We start from the raw sequence: 10,177 nt of genomic DNA on the forward strand, positions 1-10,177 counted from the left end.
GGCCGTCACCCGGCGGGCGGTCGGGAGGGGAGCGAGGGGGGGCGGGCGCGTGGTGTGTCCCGCACGTCATATCAGCCGCCCGCCCGCCATTGGCCGCGCCGCCTCACCCCAGCGCTGGGCGGGCGGCCGGGGCCGGCGCGCGACTCCCGCGCTCGGCGCTCGCACCCGGTCCCGCCCTCGGCGCGGCGTGAGGGGAGGGGCGGAGCGCCGGCGGGCCAGGCGCTGCCGCCGGTAGGTTGGCGGCGGGTGACGTGACGGCGGCCGCCGGCGGTTATAAACCTTACGCCGGGAGCGGGCGGCGAGCGCGGTGGCGGCCTGCGCCTTCTTTAGGGGCTGAGGTGAGAGGCGGTAGCGGGGAGGGGGCGGTGCAGCCCGGCTCTGCGGCCGTCACCTGCGCCGCCGGCCGTCCCCGCTATCTCCGGAGCGCGGCCGGGCAGATGCCCCGGCTGGAGAGCGGCGCCTGGAGCTGCTCCTGCGCGGCCCGTGCGCGGCACGCGGCGCGGCCCGGGGAAGCGGCCCCCAAGGCGGGCGCCATGCGGAGCCCATCGCCCAGCGCGGGACGTGCGATGCGGGACGGCACGACGTGGAGGCAGCACCTGGTGCAGCGCAGCGTCGTGCTCTTCGTGGTGGGCGCCTTCATGGCGCTGGTGCTGAACCTGCTGCAGATCCAGCGCAACGTCACGCTGTTTCCCGACGAGGTCATCGCCACGCTCTTCTCCTCCGCCTGGTGGGTGCCGCCGTGCTGCGGGACTGCGGCAGGTGAGTGCCATGCGACCCCTCCCGACACCCCCCGCCCCATCCCGCTCTCCGTGACGCCCCTCGGTCGGATCGCGGATCGCGCTGCCCGCAGCCGCCGCGGGGCTCCCCGCGCCCGTCCCGCCACCGCCCCTCGCGCCGCCATTGGCTGCTGCTGAACTGGTGAGGCGCGGACGGCGCTTCTCATTGGCTGCCGCCGCCAACAGGCCACGGGCCGGGCCGACAACAAGGAAGTCACGTGCGGGGCTGCGGGCGCGGGGCTGCGTTGTGTGCGGGCAGCCGGGACGGGGTGCGGGGAGCTGGGGTGGAAGCGCGGGGCGTCAGAGCGCCGTCATCTTGGCGCTAGAAGTGCTTCAGCGAGCCTTGCGTGCCTTGTTTATCTTTTGGTGGTGCTGTTTGTGCCCCTGCTGAAAGTATGAATGATATGCTTGCATGAGTGATAAGCTGTGTAGTAAAGATTGTCATAAGATAGTTTTCTAGTAGTCTTATCGTGCTTGCATTAAGCTCTGGCTATTAGCTGCTATCTCAAGGTGAAAGTCCTGTGACTAGCATCAAGAAACAAAACTTGAAGTATTAGCTCTACTGCCTTATGCCCTACTATATGTCTCATATTCTCCTGCACAGGGAAGCTGTTTCTTTTAGGAATCAAAGATTGAGGGGAGCAGAGTGGAGGAAACACATAACATGAGACTGGGTGCCTCATTCGAGCCTTCTGTCAACACATGGAGCTGCTAGCAGGGACAAGTTTTGTTATTCTAAAACATACAACTAAGCTCATGGTAGCCTCTCTTCTTCCTTCTGCCACCATTTCTCAACTGAAAAGGCAATTTGAGGGTAAAACCCTGCCTGGCTAAGAGGGTGGGTAGATATGTCACAGGCTGTGGCTGATGGCAGCTCCTTCCTGAGATTCCACCCTGCTTCTGTTAGATACCAAAACTCATGTGGGATGGATTGGGATCATAGGCTGAGTTAGAGCCCAGCAGAAAGGGAAGCAGTTCTGCCAAGCAACATCTTAGTCTACATAAATAGTAATTCAGGGCCTGATTCACAGGCAATACATTAATAAAAGGAGATATCCTGCACAAACAGTAAAGATACATTCTATTCATCTCTGTAATTAAGCTATTTGATTTTGTTTTATTGGAGCAGGGCAAGTGTTTACTCAGTGAGAAATGATTCATGCTTATGGAAGAAAAAGAGCTTGAAGTGAGATACCTTAATATTGCACTACATACATCTCTGCTCTAAGGGTTTAAATGGAACATCTCTTTATAAAGTCTGAGGCTTTTATTTTTTCATTCCTGAAGTGTATATGAAGGGTTGTTAATTGTCTTTTCTTTGCCAGGCTTACAGTACTGTACTACTTGTGTCACTACTAATAATGCTTAGCCAAACACTTATTTGACAAGCTAATGTTTAATGTATTTAAATAATCAGTGTATAATGGTTAATATATTGTCTTGCTTCTCTTGCAGCTGTTGTTGGCCTGCTGTACCCCTGCATTGACAGCCACCTTGGGGAACCACACAAGTTCAAAAGAGAGTGGGCGAGCGTGATGCGCTGCATAGCAGTTTTTGTTGGCATTAATCACGCAAGTGCTGTATCCTTACCTAGTTTTTGTTGCTTGACATGTTGTTTGTATTGCCCTGAGCTCACCTGAGGGAGTTACAAAGGTAATGATAATGCCAGGGGGCAACTTTGGACTGCAGAAACATGCAGTACAGTGCAATGGTTGCTCTACAATACTTCACCACTGTTAACTTTGAAGAAGTTATGGGGTTCTGGGATGGGAGAAGGCCAGACATCATTCTGTGTCTGGTGTAACTCAGTGCAACAAGGTAAAAACAACACGAGTTAATCTGTGTGCTGTCTGTATTTAATAGTTAATGTAAGTAACTAGTGAGATCACAGCATCATAGAATGGCCTGGGTGGAAAAGGACCGCAATGCTCATCTAGTTTTAACCTCACTGCTACGTGCAGGGTCACCAACCACCAGACCAAACTGCCCAGAGCCACATCCAGCCTGGCCTTGAATGCCTCCAGGGGTGGGAGATGCACTAAGTTATTCAGTAAGAATGTTTTTTTTGTGTGTGTGTTGAATGCTTATGACTTGTGCAGAAAACTTTAAATTAGGAAGGAGTAGCTTGGTTACTTCAGATAAAAAAGGAAAATCCGTGGAAGTTAAATGTATTACTATATGGTGTATTCTTTAGATGCACTCCAGTCACATTGGCTTCTGTAACACTGAGCAAGTATAAAGGCAACAAGGGGAGTAATTGCTCAGCAGGTGTGAGAACTAGATTCTTAATGTAGTGTATCTAGAAATGTAAAATCACACTTGCTTTCCATTTGAGTAGGATGTTAGCAGACTTGAAAGAATTGTCCTTAACATCTCTATCCAGAAACTAGATTTTGCCAACAACGTCCAGCTATCCCTGACTCTTGCAGCCTTATCACTGGGTCTTTGGTGGACATTTGATCGTTCAAGAAGTGGCCTCGGACTTGGAATTACAATAGCATTTGTAGCAACTCTGATAACCCAGTTCCTTGTATATAATGGTGTTTATCAGTAAGTTACACTTTAAAATAGTATTTCAACTCTTGTAATAAAAATCAGTGCGCATGTATTGGAAGCTACTTATTAACATTCTTGGCGTGTTCTTATAACGAAGTGTTTTCTATGTCTAAAGCAGTTAATTGTCATGTTCTAAATTATTAGATTGAACACTGAGTGGGGAGGGAGGTGACTTTCAAACTGAGCTGTTATTTCAGCATACATCTCAACAACTCAACTTCTCCTGACTTGGTCTGTCATTAACTTGCTCTCAGGTGAAAGAAATGCTGGACTTTGTTTTTTAAGACTCTCAAGTTAACAGATTTAATTCGGTCTTGCTATTTCTTCTCCTGTGTTTCTCTGCTGTGTCTGGGGGGAGAATTGATAGCATCTTGTTAACAGTACATAAGAAGATGATAATGCCTTGTCTTTAACTTACTACTTCTTGTTTATTAGGTACACATCCCCAGATTTTCTGTACATCCGTTCTTGGCTTCCATGTATATTTTTCTCAGGAGGTGTGACTGTAGGAAACATAGGACGCCAACTGGCTATGGTAATTATTGTGTAATTAGCATTTCCTTTAACAGTCCAAATAACTTCTGTCATTCACAGTCCAAGAACAAACTATGCCTCTAAGGGTGTGACTCACAGATTGAGAGATGAATAGGTGTCTTCAAAAGAGCTGAAATGTAAACATAACCTGTGTTGCCAGTAGAGTAGGAATTACCTTTCTATATGAAAACTTTTTTCCAGCAGCAGCCTAAATAAGAACTGCATCTGTGTAGCAGATCTGATCAGCATCTTAACTACTCCCTTTCTATTAGCAATTGACATAATGTCTAAGGTAGCTAAAAAGCTGAGAGGCAGATGGGCTTGCTCTAATTAAACATTCACTAAAGCATTTTTCTTTTGTGGAGGAAATATATCCTCATAAAGCATTAAATTCCACCACTCTGGAATTAAATATGCTCTTTCTGGTCATTTTATACGTGGTTCAAATATCACTCCGCAAATGGTATAATACAGTGTAAGTAGGTCTTACCTGCTAGATTCTTAACTAATTATTCCCTTGTAGTGCACTTAACAGTAAACCTGATTGTACATCAGCTTTCAGCCTGGTTGTTAAATAATTAATAGTTTGTTGATCTTATTTGTTTCTTTTGCTACATGATTTCTTTATTCTGGAAAATATTCAAGTATTCCGGTTCAAAGGCTGTTGTGCCTTGGGTGCCTTTAATTTCCACTGAAGGAACGGCCTTTATAGACTTTACTAAAATACCAGTCTTTGTTTAGTAAAGGGAGAAGCCACTTTCTAGGACTGAACCACAGATAAGTTAGTCTAAAGCTGCCTGCCTTGCCTTAAACAGGCTTTGAATCCCTTCTGTCTAACCTTTCTAACTCAACAGACAGATGCTAGCGTACCTCTAAAGTGACCAGTCAGAACTTGATGCTGTAGCTGGACTGATTTACAGACAAGGTGGGGGGGGGAAGAAAAGCCATGTTAACTGTTTAATTTCTCTGATATTGATTCTCAGTTACGTTAAATTAAGTTACCTCTTGTACAAAAGTCTGTTTCCTATAAAAAAAAAGGGGGGGGGGAGGGGGACACAGACGGACGACATCTACTTCTGTTCTTAATAGTGTTGTTCTAAAAGTTATTTCCTGCTGGCTTGATCCCAAGTTAGATTTCCCAGGACCCCAGCCACAGTCTTCAGTTTTTACTCTGATATTCTTTCAAATCACAGCAGTTCACACTATCTGGTCTTGCTCTGTTTCCTTAGGACTAAGTACAGGTGGGGAGGTAGAATTTGATAAATAAAATATAAACTTTGTCACCTGGTGTGAAAAGCAAATTTAGTCCTTGCTTATTGCACACAGTCTTAAAATTCTGCAGTCAGCTCTGTGCTATAATTCTGTATATTGTAATGGTATATGCAGCGTTTCCAGTTGCTGTGCTTTTTAGGCTGGGAAGAGAAGGGAGTCTCAATGAAGAAGAAACTAAATTCAAGCACATAAGATTTCTTTTTTTCCTTTATTCCTTCATTCCTGCCTTGTTCACCTGGCATTTCACTGAATGTAGTTGAAATCAGACTGACTTCTGCCTGCAGCTTCTCTGTCCAACTTGTCACCCTCCTTTCAAAGGAGGGAAGCTGGCAAGGCAAAGCATTCTATTTTGGTTATCTGGAAGCATCTTCTCATGAGTTTTGTTACCATTACTTAATCTGGAAAAAGTTTGGGAAGCCCAGCAACTTCATGAGAATGGTTATGGTGGTAGGAGCTTGGAGAATACCACTTCAAAACAGAGAAGCAGAACTCAGTCTGTTAGGTCCTTCTATAGAAATGACCTAAAAGCTGAGGAAACCAGATTGATGCCACTGTAAGGGTGGCAAGAAGGTGCAGTATTACCACTTCCAACTAAACCTGAAGGAAGGGTCGCTTTAAATATATTCTACTGTAGTCACTGAGCTGTTGGGCTGCATTTGACTGTTGTGAATCAAAGAACAGAAGTGTGCTGGGTGTATGTAGAGTAGGAAGCAGCACCTTTGGAAAGTATCTTAATGGAGTAGAGTTGCCTTGCTTCTCCTGTCTGTCTTTTGCTGAATTGGGGAAATTGGAATGGTGCTGACAGTGGTTTGAAGTATTTCAATATTAAAAAAAAAAAAAGCAAACATTTCTGGTAATGAGGCAACATCTTGAGTTGTAACCATCAGTCTTAGTGTCCTGTAAACTAGAGTGGTATTTAAAACACCCACCTCAAGAGTAACTATTGTTTGCTAGTGCTTGAGCTTGCAGAACTGTGAACCCGTTCAACACTTATGGCTATTTCTGTGTTGGAAATAGTATGAGGAAAAACTTGCCATAAGCTTTAAGTAAAAGCTGGTTAAATGTTGTCTTACACTGATGTTATTACAGGATTTCATACTGGAAAAGGAATGAGCAGGTCTATCTGATACCAGGCTTTGCTTGGAAAATCCCGTAACTTTTGAGGACAGTTTAAAGGAGAGCCCTTAAAATTGAAACTAATGTCTAGTAAGTAAGTGCTGTGCATTTCCTGCTGAAAAATAAATTGAGGTGGGGAGGATTGCCAGTGAAGTCTTAATACAGTCCCACTGATTTTTATCAGATGAATGAATTGAGACTGAACAGAACCATAGTGACTTCTGTTTTGTCTTCAGTTGAGGAGCATGTCCTCACTGGGCTCTTATAGGAAGTCATGTGTGCTAGGTCACTGTCAGCCTAAATGAAGCTAGTTGACTATTTAGTCATAGAAAATACTGCATAATATAGTCAAGTTCTCATGTGGTATTAAAATCTAACATACTTTTGGCTATTTTTTTTATATTCATAGGGTATTCCAGAGAAACCACACAATGACTAAATCCTCGGAGGAGAGAGCGTGGTGCCAGTGTGAGAGCAACATTAAGAAGATGTGTTCCTGTTTTAAATTGAAGATTATTTAGCAAAAAAATAATCTCTTTATGGGCTCACTGCACAAATGACTTGTGGGGGGAAAAAAAAAAATTATTAATCCACTCTTAGAATAGCCAAGTGAAATTAACTGCTTATCTTGAAATCTTACCCTGATTTACTGCATAAGCATTTGCATATGGCTGTTCTCTGGAAGAGTTTAACACCAAGTTGAATACAAGAGTTCAGGCTAAGTGGCAGTTTTCCAAGTATTAGAATCCAATGTAAGTTATTGAAGCAGCTGCCGTATTTTCAAAGCCTTGAAACTGAAATTTAATTACAAGCTCCTGTATCAGTGCCCAAAGGAAGTAGATCGATGGTGCTTAACAATGAAGAAGTATGGTTTAATAGGAATAGTATTTATCCAAATCTTATAAAAATATAGGGTTATTTAAAAGTAAGAGTGATCAAAACCAATTAGAGGCATTGCACTAATGCTTTTAGGAGTCTTATGAAGGAATCATGCCCTTACTTGTAATGCTGCATTGAGTTTGTCTTTGGAGGAGTCAGAGGGATGAAAGACTGTCACCTGGTTCTGAATTTATAAATTACTTGTATCATAGGTGAACACTGGAGACAATCTTATTCCAAGGTGAACTTTCACAAGAAATTGTGACTGAAAGGTTGCTTGCTTCACAAGCAAGCAGACTTGAGCATATTTAGTTTTGGCCCTAATTTAGTAAGAACTTAAATGTGTGTGATTATTCCAACTTAAAATTAGGCTCAAGTTTCATTGTCTCACCAAAGTCAGTCTTCAGGTACCTTAAATGTCTGGTGTGACTGAAAGTTATGTGTGGTGCAGGTATTTGTGGCCATTGAGCGTGTGCCCCAGCTCCTGGGGAGGCTGGAGTTTCCTCCCAGGCTGTGTGTGATCTTGCATGTGTTTGAGTCAGGGCTTTGACTGAAGCGTTTGGAAACAAAAGCAGGCCTAAAATGTGATATAAAATGTGATATATACTGTGTGAAGAGTAGCAAACAGCTCACTTACTCAGTTTTTAAGAGATCACTGCTTATTTTTATCACAACCCTATGGAACTTGCAATCTGTGATTGCCTTGTATAGAAAAAAAAAAAGCAAAAACAACAAAAAAGTGCTTACGTCACTACATTAAACATTTGGTGTTTCTTAATACTTAGTTCTGTGAGCACAATGTATTTGTTTGATAGCTTAGACCACAGTGGACCTAAATAGCAAGTATTAGGTCTTAAAATCGAAGTGCAATGTACAGTAAAAATCTGAGCCTCATATTCTCTTCAATAGTGATCATTTCTTATGACAGATTAAAGAGAAAAGGGTTCTGAGTTCATTTCAATGCTGCATGGAGTCAAATGGAGCAATAATTTATTTAACTAGTTCTGTTGTACTTTTCATCAAACCCAAATTTTTAGAAATACTCCAGTTTTGTGGTTATGGTGTACTTGTAAACTTTTATGCATTTGCCTTTTTGTATTCTACAATTATTGTGTTGTGTTCATTTCTAATCTTACATGGCTTCAGATATAAATAGAGACATCTGTTAAAGAGCAGCCCATCCAAAAAGATGTTGAGTCAAGGTAGCAGCATTCTGGCTGTTCTCACTCTTCAAAGGGAATGCTGTAGCTGCTGCTTGTGCTTTTTTATAGGAAGAGTTTTGTACAAAGGCGTATTACAAAACAGACCCCAATTCTAATCTTGCTTGGTGTAAATTAAGAGTAATTTTCACTGGCATCAGATCCTTCTATCCTTCCTCAAACACTTAAAACCCCAATAATCACATTTTTGTAGAACCACTTGAAGAGATCAGGTCCTTGGATTGAGACTGGGTCAGCTCAGATATCAAGAAATATGCTGCCTGCTGGAAAGACAGTTTTGTAACAGTCTTAAGAGACCATTTTTCAAAACTATAAAACCAGATGTAAGTAAAGATGACTGTGCTCTTTGCATGTAATTGATAGAAAACAAAGTATTTATTTGCAAAGACAAGCTAAATCTGTGTTACAAATACCGTAGCCAAAAAAAATGTGAATCAGAAGTTCATTTCTTGCCAATACTTTTAAGTATCTGAACCAAAGTGATTTAAGTTTGGAAGTGACGAGAGGGGAGTGAAGAAAATTTGCACTATTCCGAATTTGAACACTTAAATTCTCATTCTTACAAATAAGTTTTCAGCAGTATGTTTGGTTTTACACTTTTTTTACTATTAAAGTTTTATGATCAAGTCATGTTTGCCTTGGATTCTCTGTATTCACATTATGCAGGAATCTTTCTTGAAAAGGACAGTTGTTATGGTTGCATAACTAATATTCAGTCATGCATACTCAGTGGTATTTAAAAAAAATAATAATAATTCTAAGCTGAACACAGGAAGATTAACTTCTAGAAGGGTTTCCAGCCTGGGTTAATAAAGTTTAAGAGCAAGTCTTGCTATTTTGCCAAGAAAGTGGCATAAGTATGTGTTACTGCTATGTGACTTGGGGAGGAGAACACTATTGCCATTGTTTTCCAAGATAGCAACGTTCATAATTGAAACAAAATACAGACAGTGTAGGGTAAACATACTGCTTCCTGGTGTGCCTGGTTATCTACAGTGATGAATTGCTAAATGCTGTGTGAATTAGACATGATAGCAGCTTGCAAACTTCAACAAAAAGCCTTCAGTTTTACTGTACTTAAATGTATATCTTGGGCTTCTAGAAGCTGCTGTTCTTAGTAGAAGTAGTTGAATGGCTTTGTGATCTGTCTTCATCTGCTTCAGTGCAGTGCTGGCTGAACTTGAGCATTTTTAGCTAGGAGCTGCTTAAGCTGCGTTGGCTCAGACAGCCTGTATTCTGTTCAGCTTGAGTGTGTGCTCCATGCCAGCTCAGTAGTGGTTAACAGCTCCAGGCTGAGGATGGCCCCAGTCCTCCAGGTGCATTGCTTTCCCTCACTCTGCTCAGGTTTTGTTAGAAGGAATGAAAAGATACACAAAAAGACCTGGTGTTCTCCTTATCTTGGACAGCTAGGACATCACCCATGGCTTCCTCTTGAGATGGGGAGGGTCACGATGTTCCTAAAGGAGAGAAAAGAGAAGTAAAATCCATATTAGTTTTCCCAGAAAGTGTGATTTGACCTGTGGGTAGCATAGTTTCTGTGCACTCATTCTGTGGGTTATTCAGCCTTTGGCTTAAAGCATGGGGATTTGCAGGTGCTAAATTAGCCACAGGAGGGCCCATAGACTGTTCTCTGAATGCAACAGGAACATATTGAGATGAATAATGAAATGAAGTCTCAGTAGTCTTGCTGCACATCAGAGTAGCTCCAAAATTCTGGAGAACAAAGCATTACATGCTGGACTAATTGAACAAAAACATGCCTCTGAAACAGAGATCATTAAGGACTCTGATCTTGGAAACTTGAAAGGTGTTTGTGACCACAGC

General features: G+C 42.9%; 1 protein-coding gene across 1 annotated transcript; it reads left to right on the forward strand.

Annotated features, from left to right (window-relative positions):
• The first annotated feature begins 288 nt into the window (after positions 1 to 288).
• Positions 289 to 8,983, forward strand: INSIG1 (insulin induced gene 1). The gene is made up of 5 exons (XM_048951325.1): positions 289 to 759; positions 2,232 to 2,356; positions 3,160 to 3,326; positions 3,768 to 3,867; positions 6,664 to 8,983. The coding sequence occupies exons 1-5, from the start codon at positions 438 to 440 to the stop codon at positions 6,691 to 6,693; spliced, it is 744 nt and encodes a 247-aa protein (XP_048807282.1). The 5' UTR covers positions 289 to 437; the 3' UTR covers positions 6,694 to 8,983.
• The last annotated feature ends 1,194 nt before the right edge of the window (positions 8,984 to 10,177 follow it).

Source organism: Lagopus muta, chromosome 7, assembly GCF_023343835.1.
Source record: "Lagopus muta isolate bLagMut1 chromosome 7, bLagMut1 primary, whole genome shotgun sequence".
Classification (NCBI taxonomy): Eukaryota; Metazoa; Chordata; class Aves; order Galliformes; family Phasianidae; genus Lagopus; species Lagopus muta.